Consider the following 26,529-nt stretch of genomic DNA (forward strand, 5'->3'; position numbering starts at 1 on the left):
GAACAACACTATAGAGATCCTAGTCCACTGAAGAAATAGTCGACGTAAGTTCAACTAGTAGGGGAAAGTGGGGCACCTTTGAAAGTGGGGTACCTTTGAAATTGGGATTTTCACCTACTTTTAAATAAAATTGAGCCTTATTGTGATATAATTTAGCTGCACAAACAGATTGAGAAACTAAATAACATTATGATATGGCTCACTTCCACTTAAACATAGGAGAAAAATCCCAATTTCAAAGGTACCCCACTTTCAAAAGTGCCCCACTTCCCCCTATAGAAATAGAAATCATTGTTTCCAACTACTCCATGTCTACTACTGTCCCAGTTTCCCTTTCTGTATACGACTTATGAACTCAACTCTAAATAAAAGAATAGAATTCCGTGATGTATACGCCGTTTACACTTCCATTCATAAAAAAGAAATCTAAATATTTTCCGCAGTTATAATATGCATCACACAGTTACTCAATAGGAAGTAACTATTATGTTTTAAACGTAATCTGACGTTACCTCTTGCACGGAATTGTATGTTCACTTGAAAAAAAATTCCATTATGTAAAATAATTACAGATCAAGTTAAAGAGTTAATTACTATTGAGTGTATTGATTAAGTAAAAATCATTTTAAAAGTTCAATATCTCAAATATTAAAAGACAATTTAAATTTTCAAGAATTGTACAATGTAATTCGTAAGTAAAAATAACTATCTAAATAAGTTTGTATTAGTTTTAATGTGCATTTTTAAAGACAAAAATATTTAATTACACAAATTAGTCATTTTAAATAATTTATTCAAGTAAAGATGTGACTAACAGAAGAGTCTAGTAGGAACTAACAGGATATCGGAGAAAAAATATTATTCAGATGCATTTCTTTACACCTCTACCAGGTATATGTATAGTATAAAATAAAAATTCTCGAAATATTCCGCGAATCCGCTATTAAATGATCCTACTGAAAGGTCTATCATATGACTTTATCTGTACCAATAATTTCAATTGGCTAATATTTCTTGCATATACAAAACAATAGATATAAAATATTTTAAACGAAACTTTTAGTAATATTTACAATCAATTGAGAGTCAAACGTATCACAGACAGCTTCATAAAATTGATTGATAAAGACTTATCACATAGCTAATTTCAATTGTTGGAATAAATTACAACAGAAAATTTTTACACAATTATATACACTTCTTGCAGCAATTCTAACACCTAACAACGATATCTTTCTTATGCCAATTCTCACAGATTCTACTTATAAAATCAATATTCGGAACATTCATGTCATAGTATATAATCATAGTATATCTGCATAATCATTTATAATACAAAACATTCTAGATAAGCTATTTCAGCGATTTCCGCTATGTTTTAAGACGTCGATTAACGAAAATGAGCGTGATTTCATGTAAATACATACAGCTTTTTTTTGAGCAGTAAAATTCAATACTTTCCATGCGCATTTCCCAATACACAATATTTTTAGTTTTGTAAAAATGTTAGCCAAAGTATGAAGGTAAGTAACATGTATTATAGTGAGGAACAACATAAATAAATTTCATTAATTTTCACCGAAATGTCAAAAACATGTTTACAAAACAAAAGTTATCGTGTGTTGGGCGTATTTCATAACAAACATATGCAAGTATACAGTAAACAAATATAAAATAAAAAACATTTATTTTTACCTCTTCATCCACTGCCAATTATAGTGAAACAAACATCCGACACAAAAGAAGAAACACCCGACTCACAATCAATCATCAGCACACAGCCAGAAAAGGATGAATATCATGAAAACATACCACAATCTGAAAAAGTGCAAATTACAGAACAAGAGAAAATAAATGAAACTATTGAACACAAAGAGGACACAACACCTAAAAAAGTAATCCGAAAAACTAAAAAGGGTAAACAAACACCAGGACATCCGCCCGAAGAAGAGATTCTTCACGAAGACAAACCAGAATCCGAGGAAGTACCAGAAATTACTGAAGAACAACCTCTTGAAGATACTCCAGGAGAAGTTGAGAAACCAAAGAAAAAGAAGGTAATCAAAAAGGTCAAGAAGGGTGAAGAAATCGTTGAAACGGTTGAAGAACTTAAACCCGAAGAACAAATAGTTGAAGAAGAAAAACCACAACCCGAGGAAACACCACAAGTTCTTAAAGAACTACCTCTCGAAGAGACTCCAGAAGAAGTTGAAAAGCGAAAGAAAAAGAAGGTGATCAAGAAGGTCAAGAAGGGTGAAGAAATCGTTGAAACGGTTGAAGAACCCAAACCAGAAGAAATTGTTGAGGAAGAAAAACCAGAACCTGAGGAAACACCAGAAGTTCTTGAAGAACAACCTCTTGAAGAGACTCCAGAAGATATTGAAAAATCAAAGAAAAAGAAGGTGATCAAGAAGGTCAAAAAGGGTCAAGAAATCGTTGAAACAGTCGAAGAACCCAAACCAGAAGAAATTTTTGAGGAAGAACAACCACAACCTGAGGAAAAACCAGAAGTTCTTGAAGAACAACCTCTTGAAGAGACTCCAGAAGAAATTGAAAAGCGAAAGAAAAAGAAGGTGATCAAGAAGGTCAAGAAGGGTGAAGAAATCGTTGAAACAGTCGAAGAACCCAAACCAGAAGAAATTATTGAGGAAGAAGAACCAGAACCTGAGGAAAAACCAGAAGTTCTTGAAGAACAACCTCTTGAAGAGACTCCAGGAGAACTTGAAAAGCCAAAGAAAAAGAAGGTGATCAAGAAGGTCAAGAAGGGTGAAGAAATCGTTGAAACGGTTGAAGAACCCAAACCAGAAGAAATTGTTGAGGAAGAAAAATCTCAACCTGAGGAAACACCAGAAGTGCTCGAAGAACAACCTCTTGAAGAGACACCAGGGCAAGTTGAAAAGCGAAAGAAGAAGAAGGTGATCAAGAAGGTCAAGAAGGGTGAAGAAATCGTTGAAACGGTTGAAGAACTTAAACCCGAAGAAATTATCGAGGAAGACAAACAAGAACCTGAGGAAACATCAGAAGTTCTTGAAGAACAACCTCTTGAAGAGATTCCAGAAGATGTTGAAAAAACAAAGAAAAAGAAGGTGATCAAGAAGGTCAAAAAGGGTCAAGAAATCGTTGAAACAGTCGAAGAACCCAAACCAGAAGAAATTTTTGAGGAAGAACAACCAGAACCTGAGGAAAAACCAGAAGTTCTTGAAGAACAACCTCTTGAAGAGACTCCAGGAGATGTGGAAAAACCAAAGAAAAAGAAGGTGATCAAGAAGGTCAAGAAGGGTGAAGAAATCGTTGAAGCGGTCGAAGAACCCAAACCAAAAGAAATAGTTGAAGAAGAAAAACCAGAACCTGAGGAAACACCACAAGTTCTTGAAGAACAACCTCTTGAAGAGACTCCAGAAGATGTTGAAAAACCAAAGAAAAAGAAGGTGATCAAGAAGGTCAAAAAGGGTCAAGAAATCGTTGAAACAGTCGAAGAACCCAAACCAGAAGAAATCTTTGAGGAAGAACAACCAGAAACTGAAGAAAAACCAGAAGTTCTTGAAGAACAACCTGTTGAAGAGAATTCAGAAGAAGTTGAAAAGCGAAAGAAAAAGAAGGTGATCAAGAAGGTCAAGAAGGGTGAAGAAATCGTTGAAACGGTTGAAGAACTTAAACCCGAAGAACAAATAGTTGAAGAAGAAAAACCACAACCTGAGGAAACACCACAAGTTCTTGAAGAACAACCTCTTGAAGAGACTCCAGAAGATGTTGAAAAACCAAAGAAAAAGAAGGTGATCAAGAAGGTCAAAAAGGGTCAAGAAATCGTTGAAACAGTCGAAGAACCCAAACCAGAAGAAATCTTTGAGGAAGAACAACAAGAAACTGAGGAAAAACCAGAAGTTCTTGAAGAACAACCTGTTGAAGAGACTTCAGAAGAAGTTGAAAAACGAAAGAAAAAGAAGGTGATCAAGAAGGTCAAGAAGGGTGAAGAAATCGTTGAAACGGTTGAAGAACTTAAACCAGAAGAACAAATTGTTGAGGAAGAAAAATCTCAACCTGAGGAAACACCAGAAGTGCTCGAAGAAGAACCTCTTGAAGAGACACCAGGACAAGTTGAAAAGCCAAAGAAAAAGAAGGTGATCAAGAAGGTCAAGAAGGGTAAAGAAATCGTTGAAACGGTTGAAGAACTTAAACCCGAAGAACAAATAGTTGAAGAAGAAAAACCAGAACCTGAGGAAACACCACAAGTTCTTGAAGAACAACCTCTTGAAGAGACTCCAGAAGATGTTGAAAAACCAAAGAAAAAGAAGGTGATCAAGAAGGTCAAAAAGGGTCAAGAAATCGTTGAAACAGTCGAAGAACCCAAACCAGAAGAAATCTTTGAGGAAGAACAACAAGAAACTGAGGAAAAACCAGAAATTCTTGAAGAACAACCTGTTGAAGAGACTTCAGAAGAAGTTGAAAAGCGAAAGAAAAAGAAGGTGATCAAGAAGGTCAAGAAGGGTGAAGAAATCGTTGAAACGGTTGAAGAACTTAAACCCGAAGAACAAATAGATGAAGAAGAAAAACCACAACCTGAAGAAACACCAGAAGTTCTCGAAGAACAACCTCTTGAAGAGACTCCAGGAGATGTAGAAAAACCAAAGAAAAAGAAGGTGATCAAGAAGGTCAAGAAGGGTGAAGAAATCGTTGAAGCGGTCGAAGAACCCGAACCAAAAGAAATTGTTGAGGAAGAAAAACCACAACCTGAGGAAACACCACAAGTTCTTGAAGAACAACCTCTTGAAGAGACTCCAGGAGAAGTTGAGAAATCAAAGAAAAAGAAGGTGATCAAGAAGGTGAAGAAAGGCGAAAAAATCGTTGAAGCGGTTGAAGAACCCAAACCAGAAGAAATTGTTGAGGAAGAAAAATCTCAACCTGAGGAAACACCAGAAGTTCCTGAAGAACAACCTCTTGAAGAGACTCCAGGAGAAGTTGAAAAGCCAAAGAAAAAGAAAGTAATCAAGAAGGTCAAGAAGGGTGAAGAAATCGTTGAAACGGTTGAAGAACCCAAACCAGACGAAGAAATAGTTGAAGAAGAAAAAACAGAACCTGAAGAAACACCAGAAGTTCTTGAAGAACAACCTCTTGAAGAGACTCCTGGAGAAGTTGAGAAACCCAAGAAAAAGAAGGTGATCAAGAAAGTGCAGAAAGGTGAAGAAATAATTGAAGCGGTTGAAGAACCCAAACAAGAACAAATAGTTGAGGAAGAAAAATCTGAACCTGAGGAAACACCAGAAGTTCCTGAAGAACAACCTCTTGAAGAGACTCCAGGAGAAGTTGAAAAGCCAAAGAAAAAGAAGGTGATCAAGAAGGTCAAGAAGGGTGAAGAAATCGTTGAAATGGTTGAAGAACCTAAACCCGAAGAGCAAATAGTTGAGGAAGAAAAAAAAGAACTTGAGGAAACACCAGAAGTTCTTGAAGAACAACCTCTTGAAGAGACTCCAGAAGAAGTTGAAAAGCTAAAGAAAAAGAAGGTGATTAAGAAGGTCAAGAAGGGTGAAGAAATCATTGAAACGGTTGAAGAACCCAAACCAGAAGAAATTTTTGAAAAAGAAAAACCAGAACTTGAGGAAACACCAGAAGTTCTTGAAGAACAACCTCTTGAAGAGACTCCTGGAGAAGTTGAGAAACCAAAGAAAAAGAAGGTGATCAAGAAGGTCAAGAAGGGTTTAGAAATCGTTGAAACGGTTGAAGAACTTAAACCCGAAGAACAAATAGTTGAAGAAGAAACACCACAACCTGAAGAAACACCAGAAGTTCCTGAAGAACAACCTCTTGAAGAGACTCCAGGAGAAGTTGAAAAGCCAAAGAAAAAGAAAGTGATCAAGAAGGTCAAGAAGGGTGAAGAAATCGTTGAAATGGTTGAAGAACTTAAACCCGAAGAACAAATAGTTGAAGAAGAAAAACCACAACCTGAAGAAACACCAGAAATTCTTGAAGAACAACCTCTTGAAGAGACTCCAGAAGAAGTTGAGAAAGCAAAGAAAAAGAAGGTGATCAAGAAGTTAAAGAAAGGTGAAGAAATCGTCGAAACGGTTGAAGAACCCAAACCAGAAAAAATTGTTGATGAAGAAAAACAAGAACCTGAGGAAACACCAGAAGTTCTTGAAGAACAACCTATTGAAGAGACTCCAGGAGAAGTTGAAAAGCCAAAGAAAAAGAAGGTGATCAAGAAGGTCAAGAAGGGTGATGAAATCGTTGAAACGGTTGAAGAACCCAAACCAGAAGAAATTGTTAAGGTAGAAAAACCAGAACCTGAGGAAACACCAGAAATTCCTAAAGAACAACCTCTTGAAGATACTCCAGGAGAAGTTGAAAAGCCAAAGAAAAAGAAGGTCGTGAAATCTAAGAAGGATGATGAATTAGAACTGATCGAAAAAATGATCGAAATGGAAATACCCAAAACTGAGTTGGAAAAGTATGAAAAATTCGAAGAAAAAGCAAAATCAATCAGAAAACCAAAAATTAGGAAAGAAAAAGAGGAGAAACCAAAGCTAATGAAAATCGAAAGAAAAGAACAAAAACCAACCAAAGTTGAAATTGTGGAAGTTTCAGAATTACCTCAGAAACTCAAACTTCGGAAACCGAAGCCAATTGAAAAGACCAGTAAAGATGAAATAAGCTTTTTGAAAACCAAATTAAAGAGTAAAATTACACATATAGAATATCCTCCACCAATTATACAATTGATTATTACCGATATGAACACAATAAGAGATGCTGGAATCTTATCCAGAAATATGGAAGAGGCTGGGAAATTACCGAAGAAGAAAAAGATAAAGAAATTCAAACTACCCGAAGAAATCAAAGATGATCTAGAAAGACCAGAGTTAGAAAAGTATGAGAAGTATGAGAGTAGTTCAGATGAAGCTCCAGACAAAGAGGGTTACAAACGACAACCCAAGAAACCTAAGAAAGATGAACCCGAAGAGAAAACATTAAAAATTGGAAAAGGTAAAAAGAAACCGTATGACGAAGAAACTCCGGAAACCGTAAAACTAAAAGGAATTCCTGGAGAGGAACCAACTGAAGAGACGGTTGAAGAGAAAAAACCCAAAAAGAAAGAGTCGAAAGAAGATAAACCCAAGAAGAAGAAGAAACCTTCAGAAGACACCGAAATGCCTTCTCCGTTAGAATTCGATTTTGAACCTTCGGAAGTTCCTCCCTATGAACCTGAGATACCTGAACACGAAACATTTACTCCTGAAGAACCCACTCAAGAGAAACCAAAACACAAACGCAAGAAGAAACCTGAACCACAACCAGAAACTGTAGAAATTCCTCTTGAAAAGGGAAAACCAAAGAAACCAGAAGAAATACCAGAAGAGGATGTCAAGTTCAGAATACCACAAGCACCTAAACCAGAAGAAGATCAACCAGAAATTAAACTAAAGCCATTCAAAAAGCCACAACCTGAAACAGAAACACAAAAAGATGAACCTGATCGTAACATGAAACTACCAAAATACGAACCAACATCTCCTCAAGTTAGCGACGATGAGAGAGATGATTCACCTAAAACTAAGAAAATCAAACGCAAGAAGATCTCAAAACCACAAGATTCTCCTGACACTATTGCAGATGAAAAAGAACCTCAAACACACGAAGATTCTAAACTTCAGTATTTACGTAAGTTATGCTTTCAACTTTTGGATTGTGAATAATTTAGGTTAAAATATATGTTGATCGTTGGAAATTACAGCCAAAAGTAAAAAAAGGGAGATGGGGCTATTTTGAGCTATGATGCTACATTGATAGACGATTTTTCACATATTTTAAAAGCAAACCGGGCTCTAAAGTAATATAATTTACATAAAAAAAACAATTGTGGATCTAAATTGAATTATCGTAGGTTCCAGTCCCCAAAAATATGCGAAAAATCGTATATCAATGTAGCTTACAACTCAAAATAGCTCCACCTCCCCTACTGATTTGTGCATTTAAAATTTTGTCTTTCTTGTACTTCATCTTTGGTCTCATTTTTTATTACAACATAGAAATTGAAGTATATTTTTAAGCTATCGGCTAAAAATTATATCTCCATTTGAGAAAAGCATCATACATAGAAAACTTTTCTTTTTAATTTAGTTACTTTAACTATAAAATTGATATAGTATTGTAATATTAGAATTGAATTCAAACTCAGCATTAATATTCGTCCTACGCAAATAAGAACCAATTCAATATTAGTAAAAGAAGATTATCTCATTCTAATAGTGGCACAATCTTATACTACCACTTATAAATAACTCAGAAAATACTTGTTGAAAATACATATGAAACGATTATATGTATTCTTTTGCTCAATAGGGAAATGTAGGCATAGTTCGCACAGAGTGAACCTTCAAACGATTCGAATTTTCTCTAACTCTGACTTACTATTTCTCATCTCGTTTCATGAGCTTATTAATACATATCTATATTATGGCTAAGAAATGACGAAATAGCTCTTTGCAAATAAAGAGAAAATTTGCGTTGTTTGAAGTCTCACTCTGCGAACCATGCCAATATTCCCCTATACAATTTTTTCACTCTATTTTTAATATTAAGAAATTCACAAACAAGTAGTTTAGCTAACTTGCCTTAATGTCAGGTGAGGTAACTAGTTCAAAGTCGTCAAAGAATGGTATAATCAGAGAAGTCATTCTTTTAGCATTTAAAAGGTTCCTTCTGTAACTCAATATTCCTAATTTATAGAAATGTATTTATAATATAAATCAGGTTGAACCTCCATTAAAAAAACCGCTTTTATGTTAACTTTTAATGATAAAAACTTTTACAATTAGTAAAAAAAAAACCAAATCTGCTTTGTTAAGTAAAATATGCTATTTCGATCTGTAAAAGAACATGAAATTGATCAAAAATTACTTTAAACCATGTCACAAATATATCAAGATGTCTTCTTAATATATCTTCTTAGTTTTCCAACAGCATTTCTGTATCTTTATACACTGATATGCATTAATTGACATTATAAAATTGTTGTTTACTGATAATTTTACCAATCTACTGCTTAATTGCTTCAAACGTTGAATATTATGGTTAGTCAGATTCCTAAAAAACACGACATAAAATGAATCCAAATATATCAGAAAAGTAGGTAGAAGAACAACATATATATATATATATATATATATATATATATATATATATATATATATATATATATATATATATATATATATATATGCCTTTTCTAAACTGTCAAATTCTACATAAATGATACCAAACATACCTAAAAGGTTCGCAAAAATTTATCTCGCAAACATGTATTACAGCATTATGAAATTAATCATAATATCTTACAAACTATTTTACAGAGGATACAAAACAAGATATATTGCCTGATACTGTACCAGAAACATCAATGCAAGAGGAGCCCACAGAAAAACCTGAAAAGAAAACAATCAAGAAAATAAAGAAAGTCACAGACACAGTAAAACCACAAAAAACAGAAGAAGAAACTGTGGAGGAAAAAATACAACCTGAGGAAACACCAGAAGTTCTGGAAGAACAACCTCTTGAAGACTCTCCGGGAGAAGTTGAGAAACCAAAGAAAAAGAAGGTAATCAAGAAGGCAAAGAAAGATCAAGAAATAGTCGAAACGGTTGAAGAACCCAAACCAGATGAAATTTTGGAGGAAGAAAAACCACAACCTGAGGAAACACCAGAAATTCTTGAAGACCAAGCTCTTGAAGAGACTCCAGGAGAAGTTGAGAAACCAAAGAAAAAGAAGGTGATCAAGAAGGTGAAGAAAGCTGAAGAAATCGTTGAAGCGAGTGAAGAACCCAAACCAGAAGAAATTGTTGAGGAAGAAAAACCACAACCTGAGGAAACACCAGAAGTTCTAGAAGAACAACCTCTTGAAGATACTCCAGAAGAAGTTGAAAAACCAAAGAAAAAGAAGGTGATAAAGAAGATCAAGAAGGGTGAAGAAATAGTAGAAACGGTTGAAGAACCCAAACCAGAAGAAATTGTTGAGGAAGAAAAACCACAACCTGAGGAAACACCAGAAGTTCTAGAAGAACAACCTCTTGAAGAGACTCCAGGAGAAGTTGAAAAGCCAAAGAAAAAGAAGGTGATCAAGAAGGTCAAGAAGGGTGAAGAAATAGTCGAAAGGGTTGAAGAACCCAAACCAGAAGAAATTGCCGAGGAAGAAAAACCAGAACCTGAAGAAACACCAGAAGTTCTTGAAGAACAACCTCTTGAAGAGACCCCAGGAGAAGTTGAGAAATCAAAGAAAAAGAAGGTGATCAAAAAGGTTAAGAAGGGTGAAGATATCGTTGAAACAGTCGAAGAACTCAAACCAGAAGAAATTATCGATGAACAAAAACCTGAACCTGAGGAAACACCAGAAGTTCTTGAAGAACAACCTCTTGAAGATACTCCTGGAGAAGTTGAAAAGCCAAAGAAAAAGAAGGTGATCAAGAAGGTGAAGAAAGCTGAAGAAATCGTCGAAACGGTTGAAGAACCCAAACCAGAAGAAATTGTTGAGGAAGAAAAACCACAACCTGAGGAAACACCAGAAGTTCTTGAAGAGCAACCTCTTGAAGAGACTCCTGGAGAAGTTGAGAAACCAAAGAAAAAGAAGGTCATCAAGAAGGTCAAGAAGGGTGAAGAAATAGTCGAAAGGGTTGAAGAACCCAAACCAGAAGAAATTGCTGAGGAAGAAAAACCACAACCTGAAGAAACACCAGAAGTTCTTGAAGAACAACCTCTTGAAGAGACCCCAGGAGAAGTTGAGAAACCAAAGAAAAAGAAGGTGATCAAAAAGGTCAAGAAGGGTGAAGATATCGTTGAAACAGTCGAAGAACTCAAACCAGAAGAAATTATCGATGAACAAAAACCTGAACCCGAGGAAACACCAGAAGTTCTTGAAGAACAACCTCTTGAAGATACTCCAGAAGAAGTTGAAAAGCCAAAGAAAAAGAAGGTGATCAAGAAGGATAAGAAGGGTGAAGAAATCGTCGAAACGGTTGAAGAACCCAAACCAGAAGAAATTGTTGAGGAAGAAAAACCAGAACCTGAGGAAACATCAGAACTTCTTGAAGAACAACCTCTTGAAGATACTCCAGGAGAAGCTGAAAGGCCAAAGAAGAAGAAAGTGGCTAAGAAAATGAAGAAAGATGAAGTAGTAATTGAAGCGATCGAAGAACCAAAGCAAGAAGAAGAAATGTTTGAGGAAGATAAACCAATTCCAGAGGAAATTCCAGAAGTAATGGAAGAACAGCCAAGTGAAGAGACGCTTGGAGAGGTCGAAAAAGCCAAGAGAAAGAAAACTACCAAAAAAATATCTAAAAGACCTAAGAAAGATGACGAATTAGATCTCATCGAAAAGATGATCGAAATGGAGATTCCTAAAACAGAATTAGAAAAATATGAAAAGTTTGAAGATGAACCTATTAAGAAACCAAAAGTCAAAGAAGAAGAAATAAAAGATGAAAAGCCAAAACCTCTGAAGATCGAAAGAAAGGAACAAAAACCGACTAAAGTTGAAATTGTGGAAGTTTCAGAATTACCTCAGAAACTCAAACTTCGAAAACCGAAGCCAATTGAAAAGACGAGTAGTGATGAAATCAAATTTCCGAAGACAAGGCTGAAAAGCAAAATTACAATAATTGAGTATCCTCCAGAATCTACTAAATTAACCATAATTGATATGAATACCATAAGAGATACAGGAGTTCTATCTAGAAATATGGAAGAAGCCGAAAAAATACCAAAGAAGAAGAAGATTAAGAAATTTAAATTACCCGAAGAGATCAAAGATGATCTAGAAAGACCAGAGTTAGAAAAGTATGAGAAGTATGAGAGTAGTTCAGATGAGGCTCCAGAAAAAGAAGGTTATAAACGACAACCCAAGAAACCTAAGGAAGATAAACCTGAAGAGAAAATATTAAAGATTGGAAAAGGCAAGAAGAAACCGGATGACGATGAAACTCCAGAATCCGTTAAATTGAAAGGAATTCCTGGAAAGGAACCAACTGAAGAGACTGTTGAAGAGAAGAAACCTAAAAAGAAAGAGCCGAAAGAAGATAAACCCAAGAAGAAGAAACCTTCAGATGATACTGAAATGCCTTCTCCGTTAGAATTCGATTTTGAACCTTCGGAAGTTCCTCCGTATGAACCTGAGTTACCTGAACACGAAACATTTACTCCTGAAGAACCCACTCAAGAGAAACCAAAACACAAACGCAAAAAGAAACCTGAACCACAGCCAGAAACAGTGGAAATTCCTCTTGAAAAGGGAAAACCAAAGAAACCAGAAGAAATACCAGAAGAGGATGTCAAGTTCAGAATACCACAAGCACCTAAACCGGAAGAAGATCAACCAGAAATTAAACTAAAGCCATTCAAAAAGCCACAACCTGAAACAGAAACACAAAAAGATGAGCCTGATCGTGATATGAAACTTCCAAAATACGAACCAACATCTCCTCAAGTTAGTGACGATGAGAGAGATGATTCACCCAAAACTAAAAAAATCAAACGCAAGAAGATTCCAAAACCAAAAGATTCTCCTGACACTGTTGTAGAAAAAGATGAACTGCAACCACACGATGACACTGTGAGCACTGAGCAAGATCTTCCACGTAAGTTTCCTATTATTGTATCAAAATTAAGACTTATCAGAGATAATTTCCTGTGCAGCAACATTAACGCGAAACAGAGATAATTACAGTTCTGTGTTAAAATTTATATGTATACATAATACAAGGGTTTTTACTATTATCAATAAGTGCAAAGTAAAATAAAAATATTTTATTGGAGATTTTCACATTAGTTATATTTCGCCACTTAACATGAATCACTTAAAAGAAATTTTTAAAAAAGTTTTTTTTATAACAAATATTCTCTTATTGTAATTTAGGTACATGTAAAATTTCATTAAAAAATTAATGTCTAACTTGTCGTTAAACTTAAGTACAAATATAACAATACACAGGGTGACTCAAATAGTGGGAAAACTTCAGTAATACAAATGGCTTATTATTTACGTTTTATACTATACTTTGATTTTTTTCAAAATCTGAAAGTGTCAAAAATCATAAACTACGAATTTCTGGTCGAAATTAGTTTACACTATTAGAGTCACATTGTATATGTACTGCACATAATGCATGAATTAAAAAAAAACAGTAATAATTTGACAATCAAACACAAACAGCATTTCAAATAAATTTAAACATTACAAAACCATAAATATACCTTACAGAAAACGTTAACAGACAAGGTTTATACCCAGAAAAAGAGATTGTTGCTACATATGTGGAACAACAAAAAATGCCTCAAGAAATTTTAGGAGAAGAAGTTTTCAACGATGAGGAAACACCAGAAGTTCTTGAAGAACAACCTCTTGAAGATACTCCAGGAGAAGTTGAAAAGCCAAAGAAAAAGAAGGTGATCAAGAAGCTTAAGAAGGGTGAAGAAATCGTCGAAAGGGTTGAAGAAACCAAACCAGAAGAAATTGCTGAGGAAGAAAAACCACAACCAGAGGTAACACCAGAAGTTCATGAAGAACAACCTCTTGAAGAGACTCCAGGAGAAGTTGAAAAGCCAAAGAAAAAGAAAGTGATCAAAAAGGTTAAAAAAGGCGAAGAAAGTGTTGAAAGGGTTGAAGAACCCAAACCAGAAGAAATTGTCGAGGAAGAAAAACCACAACCTGAGGAAACACCAGAAGTTCTAGAAGAACAACCTCTTGAAGAGACTCCAGGAGAAGTTGAAAAGCCAAAGAAAAAGAAGGTGATCAAGAAGGTCAAGAAGGGTGAAGAAATAGTCGAAAGGGTTGAAGAAACCAAACCAGAAGAAATTGCTGAGGAAGAAAAACCACAACCAGAGGTAACACCAGAAGTTCATGAAGAACAACCTCTTGAAGATACTCCTAGAGAAGTTGAAAAGCCAAAGAAAAAGAAAGTGATCAAAAAGGTTAAAAAAGGCGAAGAAAGTGTTGAAAGGGTTGAAGAACCCAAACCAGAAGAAATTGTTGAGGAAGAAAAACCACAACCGGAGGTAACACCAGAAGTTCATGAAGAACAAGCTCTTGAAGAGACTCCAGGAGAAGTTGAAAAGCCAAAGAAAAAGAAGGTAATCAAGAAGGATAAGAAAGGCGAAGAAACTGTTGAAATGGTTGAAGAACCCAAACCAGAAGAAATTGTTGAGGAAGAAAAACCACAACCGGAGGTAACACCAGAAGTTCATGAAGAACAACCTCTTGAAGAGACTCCAGGAGAAGTTGAAAAGCCAAAGAAAAAGAAGGTAATCAAGAAGGATAAGAAAGGCGAAGAAACTGTTGAAATGGTTGAAGAACCCAAACCAGAAGAACTTATTGAGGAAAAAAAAGCACAACCAGAGGTAACACCAGAAGTTCATGAAGAACAACCTCTTGAATATACTCCAGGAGAAGTTGAAAAGCCAGAGAAGAAGAGAATAATTAAGAAAGTTAAGAAAGATGAAGAAGTAATTGGAGAGCTCGAAGAACCGAAACAAGAAGAAGAAATAGTTATGGAAGGTCAACCAATTCAAAAAGAATTACCAGAAGTAGTGGAAGAACAGCCATCAGAAGATACTCCTGATACTGCTGAGATGCTAAAAAAGAAGAAAATAGCAAAGAAGGTCAAGAAGGATAAACAAGATTTTAATGCAACTGAACTACCAGACACAAGTGAAAAAACTATTACCGAAGAAAAACCCGAATTGGAAAAAGAGGAAGAAGATACTCCCGATATAACAAAAGATGATGTTAAAAAGCCAAAGAAAAAGAAGGTCGTCAAAAAGCCTAAGAAAGATGACGAATTAGATCTCATCGAAAAAATGATCGAAATGGAGATTCCTAAAACAGAATTAGAAAAATATGAAAAGTTTGAAGATGAACCTGTTAAGAAACCAAAAGTCAAAGAAGAAGAAATAAAAGATGAAAAGCCAAAACCTCTGAAGATCGAAAGAAAGGAACAAAAACCAACCAAAGTTGAAATTGTGGAAGTTTCAGAATTACCTCAGAAACTCAAACTTCGAAAACCAAAACCAATAGAAAAGACAAGTAGTGATGAAATCAGTTTCCCGAAAACCAAACTCAAGAGCAAAATCACAATTATTGAATATCCTCCAGAAGCTACTAAATTAACCTTAATTGATATGAATACCATAAAAGATACAGGAGTTTTATCTAGAAACATTGAAGAAGCCGAAAAAATACCAAAGAAGAAGAAGATTAAGAAATTTAAATTACCCGAAGAGATCAAAGATGATCTAGAAAGACCTCAGTTAGAAAAGTATGAGAAGTATGAGAGTAGTTCAGATGAGGCTCCAGAAAAAGAAGGCTACAAACGACAACCCAAAAAACCTAAGGAAGATAAACCTGAAGAGAAAACATTAAAGATTGGAAAAGGTAAAAAGAAACCCGATGACGAAGAACCTCCGGAAAGCATAAAACTGAAAGGAATTCCCGAGAAGGAACCAACTGAAGAAACTGTTGAAGAGAAGACACCTAAAAAGAAAGAGTCGAAAGAAGATAAACCCAAGAAGAAGAAACCTTCAGATGATACTGAAATGCCTTCTCCGTTAGAATTCGATTTTGAACCTTCGGAAGTTCCTCCGTATGAACCTGAGTTACCTGAACACGAAACATTTACTCCTGAAGAACCCACTCAAGAGAAACCAAAACACAAACGCAAGAAGAAACCTGAACCACAGCCAGAAACTGTAGAAATTCCTCTTGAAAAGGGAAAACCAAAGAAACCAGAAGAAATACCAGAAGAGGATGTCAAGTTCAGAATACCACAAGCACCTAAACCAGAAGAAGATCAACCAGAAATTAAACTAAAGCCATTCAAAAAGCCACAACCTGAAACAGAAACACAAAAAGATGAGCCTGACCATGACATGAAACTTCCAAAATACGAACCAACATCTCCTCTAACTAGTGACGATGAGAGAGATCATTTAACAAAACCTATGAAAGTCAAGCGAAAAAAACTCATAAAAACGAAGGATTCGCCTGACACTAGTGATGAACATAAATCACACGATGACACTTTACATGATTTGCCATGTAAGTTTTTGCGGAATTTTATATATAGTATTCGATACTAACAAAAAATTATTGTGCTTAGTTTTATCTATGATTTCACAAATTGATTTTACTTAAGCCAAAGATTATATTGGAAAAGGAAAATTTATTACCCGAAATTTAAAATTAGTAATTTTCCTTATAGCTGCTCTAGAATAAGATTTAATACTGAATTACCATAGCAATATTAGGTGAGATTCTTGACAATCTCACCTAGTATTAGGTGAGATTCTTAATAATCTCACCTACTATAATCCTAACAAAATTTCATGTCGTCCGATCGAGCTCAAACTTGGCCAAAATGTGTTTCAGCACTTCCTGATCACGAATATATATGTGGCTAATTTACGTTCCCGGCCGACCGGCCGGCCGTCCGGCCGGGAACGTAACTTAGCCCCCCATATATTCGTGATCAGGAAATGGCGAAACACATTTTGGCCAAGTTTGGGGCTGATCGGAAGATATGAAATTTTGTTAGGATTATAGTAGGTGAGATTGTTAAGAATCTCACCTAATATCATCAATATTTAAATACAAATGTTGTTTACTAGCGTTGAGGCAATAAAAAAAATGGAAAACGACAGTGACGTAATAAATAATTGTATAAGGGACACTGTTTATTGATTAGTCAAAAAAAAACAATAAAAATTATACTCAAACATTTTATATTTTACGAAAATAACATTCACAGTCACAATTAAAATAAAACTTTTATAACATTGAAAAGCTTTCATACTTATAAAAAATATGGCAAGATTTTAAAAATATTCACCATATTATGTGTTAGAATTTACATATGCTTATCAAATTTATTTCACAGACTATAAAAAACAAGAAGAATTACCAGAAACTATCCAAGAAACACCTGACGAAAAGGAGTTCATACCAACACCACAAATTCCTACTAAAGATGAAAAACCTCAAGAGCCGGATGATGTAAAAGAAGATATTCCAGTCGAAGAAGAAATTACTGAATCTACCACAGATAAACCACAGAAAAAGAAGGTGATCAAGAAACCCAAGAAAACCGAAATTCTACCAGAAAAACCCATAGAGGAAGATACTGGGGAACCCCATGTAGAAGAAACGACTGAAATTCAAGAAAAAATAGAAGATGTTCCAGAAGAACCAACAGAAGAACAACCCCTCGATCATATTGAAAAACCGAAGAAAAAGAAAATAGCTAAGCCAATTCCAAAAGAAGAACAACCACTTGAAGAAACACCTCAAGAATTGCCAGACACAAGTGAAAAACCTATCACCGAAGAAAAACCCGAATCGGAAAAAGAGGAAGAAGATACTCCCGATATGACAAAAGATGATGTTAAAAAGCCAAAGAAAAAGAAGGTCGTCAAAAAGCCTAAGAAAGATGACGAATTAGATCTCATCGAAAAGATGATCGAAATGGAGATTCCTAAAACAGAATTAGAAAAATATGAAAAGTTTGAAGATGAACCTGTTAAGAAACCAAAAGTCAAAGAAGAAGAAATAAAAGATGAAAAGCCAAAACCTCTGAAGATCGAAAGAAAGGAACAAAAACCAACCAAAGTTGAAATTGTGGAAGTTTCAGAATTACCTCAGAAACTCAAACTCCGAAAACCGAAGCCAATAGAAAAGACAAGTAGTGATGAAATCAGTTTCCCGAAAACCAAACTCAAGAGCAAAATCACAATTATTGAATATCCTCCAGAAGCTACTAAATTAACCATAATTGATATGAATACCATAAGAGATACAGGAGTTTTATCTAGAAACATGGAAGAAGCTGAAAAAATACCAAAGAAGAAGAAAATTAAAAAATTTAAACTACCTGAAGAGATCAAAGATGATCTAGAAAGACCTCAGTTAGAAAAGTATGAAAAGTATGAGAGTAGTTCAGATGAGGCTCCAGAAAAAGAGGGTTACAAACGACAACCCAAGAAACCTAAGGAAGATGAACCCGAAGAGAAAACATTAAAGATTGGAAAAGGCAAGAAGAAACCGGATGACGATGAAACTCCAGAATCCGTTAAATTGAAAGGAATTCCTGGAAAGGAACCAACTGAAGAGACTGTTGAAGAGAAGAAACCTAAAAAGAAAGAACCGAAAGAAGATAAACCCAAGAAGAAGAAGCCTTCAGATGATACCGAAATGCCTTCTCCGTTAGAATTCGATTTTGAACCTTCGGAAGTTCCTCCATACGAACCTGAGATACCTGAACACGAAACATTTACTCCTGAAGAACCCACTCAAGAGAAACCAAAACACAAACGCAAAAAGAAACCAGAACCACAGCCAGAAACAGTGGAAATTCCTCTTGAAAAGGGAAAACCAAAGAAACCAGAAGAAATACCAGAAGAGGATATCAAGTTCAGAATACCACAAGCACCTAAACCGGAAGAAGATCAACCAGAAATTAAACTAAAGCCATTCAAAAAGCCACAACCTGAAACAGAAACACAAAAAGATGAGCCTGATCGTGATATGAAACTTCCAAAATACGAACCAACATCTCCTCAAGTTAGTGACGATGAGAGAGATGAGTCATCAAAACCCAAAAAAATTAAACGCAAGAAAACTCCAAAAACGAAAGAGGCTCCAGATACTAAAGAAGATGAAGGTTTACCACAGATTGAAGATGCAAAGACAGTAGAACCAGATAAACCTACACGTAAGTTTTCAAATTACTTTTTCAAAGTCCTATATATATCGTAGGATATTCATAACCACTATAATGTGCGTGCAAGTTTGTAGTTTATGCTTAATTATTTATAACTCAAATAAATTATATTCCTTATTTTACTCAGTAATTCAATTACGTAAATAGAGCTTGTTCACTGAAAGTAGGTCATTCAACCAAACTTTCAAACTAGAGGAAGGCATCGTCATCCTTGAGATTTATTAACAAATACTAGATGTGCACTATTTAACATCAAAGAAAAAATATAGCTTTTGAAAAGTTAACAATAATTTCAGCGAAACCTAAAATTTCTACAATAAAAAAAAGTTATATTTGTGTAAAATTAAATGGCACATATTTATTACTTTCACAATTTCCCGTTTATCGTACAATACATTTCATCTGTGATTCTTTCATAAACTCAAATTTCACAAGATTATTACAAAATATCGCAGTTTCGTCAACCATCTCCAATCAACCTTATATTTATAAGGAATGTGGTATTTTGAAAAGCTTTGAATCCGAAAACGACCAATCAGTAGTCAAAAGTATTTTGTTAAAATTCTTATACCTACAGCGTAACATTCGGACCCTGCTTTTTCATGAAATCCCGAAGACCTACAACTTCTTCAGTACGCACAAAAAATCTTTAATTTTTGCTAGTTTCAAGTACAATTATTCATTTAGAAATCACACTTTGAAAATTGAAAGTTGTTATGGCCGTATAAGCAGACTATAGTTTAATTTTTCTCAAAGGGTATTATTATAATTTTCTTTAACATTTTGATTGCTTCAGTACCAGTTTATTATATATTGGAAAAATAGTTTTAAACCGATTATGTCATCTTGACTTTGTTATCCTGGTTACCATTGAATCACAGTTTTATTCCTAATTAATACATCGTTTTAATATGAGAGCAATTGACTTAAAATATTCAATAATACCTTAGACATGAAACAATATTCCGTTTAACATACTGGTTCAATGAGCATGCAAAATCAGTATTTTGAATCATGTAGTTTTATATGTGCGAAATTTCACATTTGATTTTGTTAAATCAAATGACTTAAGTATAGTCTATAGTTTATTTTAATCATTAAGAAACAAAATGTGTACAGCAAACTTGCGTACAAGATCGGTTTTTCGTGAAAGAATCACAATACCATAAAGCTCATTAAAGCTCAAAAACAGCTTTTTATAGTTAAGCACTAAGTCCCCTTATTTTGTAATAGAAGGTTTTTCGACAATAAATTACAAAATTACATCAACCATAAATATTTTCCAGAAGACAAAACTCCTGAACTGGAATCAGTACAAGATATAGAAGAACACACACCCGTCAGTGTTGAACACACACCAACTCCGACATTGAGTGTTCCTGACGAACAAAAACCTGAAGAAACTGTTCCAGATATACCCGACTCTATTGAGGATACAGCAGAAAAACCAAAGAAAAAGAAAATTACAAAGAAACCCAAGAAAGAAGGTGAAGAAGTGGTCCCTGAAAAACAATTAGAAATTGAAGAACCTGAAAAGGAAGAAAAACCGGACACTGAACAAGAACCTGAAATTAGTTCTGCACCTGTCACTGAAACTCCAAAACAACCGAAAAAGAAAAAGACAGTAAAAGAACCAAAAGATGATCAACCACTTGAAGAAACACCTCAAGAATTGCCAGACACAAGTGAAAAACCTATCACCGAAGAAAAACTCGAATCGGAAAAAGAGGAAGAAGATACTCCCGATATGACAAAAGATGATATTAAAAAGCCAAAGAAAAAGAAGGTCGTCAAAAAGCCTAAGAAAGATGACGAATTAGATCTCATCGAAAAGATGATCGAAATGGAGATTCCTAAAACAGAATTAGAAAAATATGAAAAGTTTGAAGATGAACCTGTTAAGAAACCAAAAGTCAAAGAAGAAGAAATAAAAGATGAAAAGCCAAAACCTCTGAAGATTGAAAGAAAGGAACAAAAGCCAACCAAAGTTGAAATTGTGGAAGTTTCAGAATTACCTCAGAAACTCAAACTTCGAAAACCGAAACCAATAGAAAAGACAAGTAGTGATGAAATCAGTTTCCCGAAAACCAAACTCAAGAGCAAAATCACAATTATTGAATATCCTCCAGAAGCTACTAAATTAACTGTAATAGATATGAATACTATAAGAGATACAGGAATTCTGTCTAGAAATATTGAAGAAGCCGAAAAAATACCAAAGAAGAAGAAAATTAAGAAATTCAAACTACCCGAAGAAATCAAAGATGATTTAGAAAGACCTCAGTTAGAAAAGTATGAGAAGTATGAGAGTAGTTCAGATGAGGCTCCAGAAAAAGAAGGTTATAAAAGACCAACCAAAGAACCTAAGGAAGATAAACCGGAAGAGAAAACATTAAAGATTGGAAAAGGTAAAAAGAAACCGGATGATGATGAAACTCCGGAAAGCATAAAACTGAAAGGAATTCCCGAGAAGGAACCAACTGAAGAAACTGTTGAAGAGAAGAAACCTAAAAAGAAAGAACCTAAAGAAGATAAACCCAAGAAGAAGAAACCTTCAGATGATACTGAAATGCCTTCTCCACTAGAATTCGATTTTGAACCTTCGGAAGTTCCTCCATACGAACCTGAAAAACCTGAACACGAAACATTCACTCCTGAAGAACCCACTGAAGAGAAACCAAAACACAAACGCAAGAAGAAACCTGAACCACAGCCAGAAACAGTGGAAATTCCTCTTGAAAAGGGAAAACCAAAGAAACCAGAAGAAATACCAGAAGAGGATGTCAAGTTCAGAATACCGCAAGCACCTAAACCAGAAGAAGATCAACCAGAAATTAAACTAAAACCATTCAAAAAGCCACAACCTGAAACAGAAACACAAAAAGATGAGCCTGATCGTGATATGAAACTTCCAAAATACGAACCAACATCTCCTCAAGTTAGCGACGATGAGAGAGATGATTCACCTAAATCTAAAAAAGTTAAACATAAGAAGATTCCTAAAGAACATAAGTCTCCGGAAGAACAATACACTCCAGACCAGCCTAAAATCCCAGAAACGGGACCAGAAACCAAACGTAAGTTATATTCCCCTACATACATCATATTTAAAATAATATTAATGAGAAACAAGTGTAATACAATACGTGTCTCATAGATTTTATAACCAAATAAATTCTACAAGTGAATTAAGCTAGGGAAACTATATGAAGCTATTGTAAATATGTAGTTTACGAAAGGTCATATGAAAATATTTAAAATCCGCATTAGCTAATGTAATTAAAAATCCATGAAACTTTAAAACATATGTAATTATCTTCAACAAAAATTTCTATACATTATTTCAATTATTCCTTAAATATTTAAAACAAATTCAATAAAAAAATACACTGTAGTCTTAAATCTTTCTCCGATTATTAAACTATTTATATATTGGAACAAAAATATCTCTAGCAAATATAATAATGAAAGCCTATTGACAATTCTTATTTAATATAAATTCTTATTTACCAAAAAAAATTCGAATAAAGGAAATTTAAATAGTAATTATTATTTATTTTTGTTTTCAGAAGAAGATATAACAGAGGATATCCCGAAAGATATCCCTGTTGAAAAAGAAGACGCTTTAGAAGTTCCAGATGATGTTCCAGTTGAAGATAAACCCTCACCCTCAAAACATGTAGACGAAGAAGAAGAGACTCCAACACCAGGAAAACCAAAAGAGAAAGAGGTTCCAAAGAAAAAGAAGGTCGTCAAAAAGCCTAAGAAAGATGACGAATTAGATCTCATCGAAAAGATGATCGAAATGGAGATTCCTAAAACAGAATTAGAAAAATATGAAAAGTTTGAAGATGAACCTGTTAAGAAACCAAAAGTCAAAGAAGAAGAAATAAAAGATGAAAAGCCAAAACCTCTGAAGATCGAAAGAAAGGAACAAAAACCAACCAAAGTTGAAATTGTGGAAGTTTCAGAATTACCTCAGAAACTCAAACTCCGAAAACCGAAGCCAATAGAAAAGACAAGTAGTGATGAAATCAGTTTCCCAAAAACCAAACTCAAGAGCAAAATCACAATTATTGAATATCCTCCAGAAGCTACTAAATTAACTGTAATAGATATGAATACTATAAGAGATACAGGAATTCTGTCTAGAAATATGGAAGAAGCCGAAAAAATACCAAAGAAGAAGAAAATTAAGAAATTCAAACTACCCGAAGAAATCAAAGATGATTTAGAAAGACCTCAGTTAGAAAAGTATGAGAAGTATGAGAGTAGTTCAGATGAAGCTCCAGAAAAAGAAGGTTACAAACGACCAACCAAAGAACCTAAGGAAGATAAACCTGAAGAGAAAACATTAAAGATTGGAAAAGGTAAAAAGAAACCGGATGATGATGAAACTCCGGAAACCGTCAAATTGAAAGGAATTCCTGATAAGGAACCAATGGAAGAAACTGTTGAAGAGAAGAAACCTAAAAAGAAAGAACCGAAAGAAGATAAACCCAAAAAGGAAAAACCCTCAGAAGAGACAGAAATGCCTTCTCCATTAGAATTCGATTTTGAACCTTCTGAAGTTCCTCCATACGAACCTGAGTTACCTGAACACGAAACATTCACTCCTGAAGAACCCACTCAAGAGAAACCAAAACACAAACGCAAGAAGAAACCTGAACCACAACCAGAAACTGTAGAAATTCCTCTTGAAAAGGGAAAACCAAAGAAACCAGAGGAAACACCAGAAGAGGATGTCAAGTTCAGAATACCACAAGCACCTAAACCAGAAGAAGATCAAGAAGAAGTAAAACTAAAACCATTCAAAAAGCCTACTGAAGACGTTGAAGAAATTGTTATTAAGAAACCACCAAAAGAGGAAACAGAAGAAGTTGTGGCTGAATTAAAATTAAAAGAAGAACCGTTGCCAGAACCGGATGAAATTGTTGAAGCTGTGAAGATCAAAAAGAAAAAGCCAAAGAAACCAATTGAAGACACAGAAGAAATAGTTCTGAAAATTGAGAAGCCTGAAGAAGTTGCGGACGAAGTGGTTGTTAAAAAACCAACAAAAGAAGAAGCAGATGAAGTTGTGGCAGAATTCAAATTGAAAGAAGAACCTAAACCGGAACCAGAAGAAGTAGTAGAAGCTATAAAGATTAAAAAGAAGAAACCGAAGAAACCGACTGAAGAAGTCGAAGAAGCAATTCTAAAGCTTCAAAAGCCAGAAGAAGTTGTTGAGGAAATAATTCTTAAGAAACCATCGGAAGAAAAAACGGAAGAGATTGTTGCAGAATTTAAATTGAAAGAAGAACCGTTGCCAGAACCAGAAGAAGTTGTTGAAGCTGTGAAGATCAAGAAGAAGAAACCAAAGAAACCGACTGAGGAAACTGAAGAAGCAGTTCTGAAACTTCAAAAACCTGAAGAAGTCGTGGAGGATGTGGTTCTTAAAAAACCGTCAAAAGAAGAAACGGAGGAAGTTGTGGCAGAATTCAAATTGAAAGAAGAACCTAAACCAGAACCAGAAGAAGTAGTAGAAGCTATAAAGATTAAAAAGAAGAAACCGAAGAAACCGACTGAAGAAGTCGAAGAAGCAATTCTAAAGCTTCAAAAGCCAGAAGAAGTTGTTGAAGAAATAATTCTTAAGAAACCAACGGAAGAGGAAACGGAAGAAGTTATTGCAGAATTTAAATTAAAAGAAGAACCTAAACCAGAACCTGAAGAAGTCGCAGAAGAAGTTAAGATCAAGAAAAAGAAACCGAAGAAACCAACTGAAGAAGTAGAAGAAGCAGTTCTTAAGATTCAGAAACCTGAAGAGGTTGTTGAGGATGTGGTGATTAAAAAACCGACAAAAGAGGAAACAGAAGAAGTCGTGGCAGAATTTAAATTGAAAGAAGAGCCTAAACCAGAACCTGAAGAAGTCGCAGAAGAAGTTAAGATCAAGAAAAAGAAACCGAAGAAACCAACTGAGGACACAGAGGAAGCGGTTCTTAAGATTCAGAAACCTGAAGAAGTCGTGGAGGATGTGGTTCTTAAGAAACCGACAAAAGAAGAAACAGAAGAAGTCGTGGCAGAATTTAAATTAAAGGAGGAACCTAAACCAGAACCTGAAGAGGTGGCAGAGGCAGTGAAGATCAAGAAAAAGAAACCGAAGAAACCAACTGAGGAAACAGAAGAAGCGGTTCTTAAGATTCAGAAACCTGAAGAAGTCGTGGAGGATGTGGTTCTTAAGAAACCGACAAAAGAAGAAACAGTAGAAGTTGTGGCAGAATTTAAATTAAAGGAGGAACCTAAACCAGAACCTGAAGAGGTGGCAGAGGCAGTGAAGATCAAGAAAAAGAAACCAAAGAAACCAACTGAGGAAACAGAAGAAGCGGTTCTTAAGATTCAGAAACCTGAAGAAGTCGTGGAGGATGTGGTTCTTAAGAAACCGACAAAAGAAGAAACAGAAGAAGTCGTGGCAGAATTTAAATTAAAGGAGGAACCTAAACCAGAACCAGAAGAAGTTGTGGAAGCCGTAAAGATCAAAAAGAAGAAACCAAAGAAACCAACCGAAGAGACTGAAGAAGTAGTTCTGAAAATTAGAAAACCTGAAGAATTAGTCGAAGATGTGCTAATTAAGAAGCCACGTACAGAGGAAACTGAAGTAGTAGCTGAAATAACTTTAAAGAAACAGGTAGAACCAGAACCAGAAGATACTTCTGAGTCTGTGAAAATTAAAAAGAAGAAACCGAAAAAACCAACAGAAGAAACAGAAGAAGGATTTTTACTAATTAAACTACCTGAGGAACAGGAAGAAGATCAAGAGGAATCTGAAGAAATTATAGAAGATTTTGTTATAGTTAAGAAACCACCACCTAAACCGATCCCAATTATTGAAGAATTCAGTGATGATTATACTATCAAAAAATTGAGATCTGTGAGAAAACCTTCAAGACCAGATATTCCTGAGGTAACAGATGTTGAGAATGTTACATTCCGACCTAAAAGGACTACCACAAAAGAAGATATTGAACAAGAATTCAATATACAACTTGATTCATATGCTGAAGAAGAAATTTCTATGTCTGGTAAAGTAAGATTGAAGAAAACCAAACCATTCTCATACTCGGAAGAAGCTGGGGAGGCATCGATTAAGCTTATTCAAACATATGACGATGAAGGTGGTCCAATTATTGAAGAAATAATTGACGATGCAAGTGAACATGAAGATACGATGTATGATATTGATGAACCTGAAGAATTTTCTGATAGCATATTCCTAGAGGATGAGCCAGATAGTGTAAGTTTCAAATTGAGAGGGAAACATGTGAAACCAGAGTACCGTATAGAAGATCTTGAAGAAGATATATCACTGGACATACCATACAAGAAGAAAGAAAGAATCAGTTATGAAGAAGACTCTCTCACATTGAAACAGAAACGAAAACCTCTTCATACATTCCTTGAAGGTATGTTTTTAATTAGCGTACTTATTTCTTAAAGCTTTAAATTAATATTTAAACAGGGGGCTTTATATTTAAATTCATAGAAATAAAATTAAAAATATGTTTACAATCTTTAAAAAATTTTAGAGTTTTCTTTTATTAGTAGGTGCTTATTAATATTACAATAAGATGCTTCAATACCTTCTACTTTTTCGCCATTTGAACCGCTCACTCATTAATACAGCAAAAGGAGGTAACAGAGGGTAAATTATGACTAATACGTACTAAAATGTCACTAATATAAACAAATAAGAGTATAATTAACGGAATGTGTTAATACGCAATAAATTTTAGAAATATTTTGTGTA

At 34.8% G+C, this 26,529-nt stretch overlaps 1 protein-coding gene across 1 annotated transcript in view; it reads left to right on the forward strand.

Annotated features, from left to right (window-relative positions):
* Positions 1-26,529, forward strand: part of LOC129801038 (titin-like) — a 257,548-nt gene that overhangs the window by 221,736 nt on the left and 9,283 nt on the right. The window contains exons 61-66 of the mRNA XM_055845796.1: positions 1,720-7,653; positions 9,345-12,617; positions 13,241-16,072; positions 16,911-18,740; positions 20,036-21,826; positions 22,319-26,185. Coding sequence (XP_055701771.1) covers positions 1,720-7,653; positions 9,345-12,617; positions 13,241-16,072; positions 16,911-18,740; positions 20,036-21,826; positions 22,319-26,185 — 19,527 coding nt within the window. The remainder of the gene's footprint in view (positions 1-1,719; positions 7,654-9,344; positions 12,618-13,240; positions 16,073-16,910; positions 18,741-20,035; positions 21,827-22,318; positions 26,186-26,529) is intronic.

This window comes from Phlebotomus papatasi, chromosome 2, assembly GCF_024763615.1.
Source record: "Phlebotomus papatasi isolate M1 chromosome 2, Ppap_2.1, whole genome shotgun sequence".
In the NCBI taxonomy this organism is placed as follows: domain Eukaryota; kingdom Metazoa; phylum Arthropoda; class Insecta; order Diptera; family Psychodidae; genus Phlebotomus; species Phlebotomus papatasi.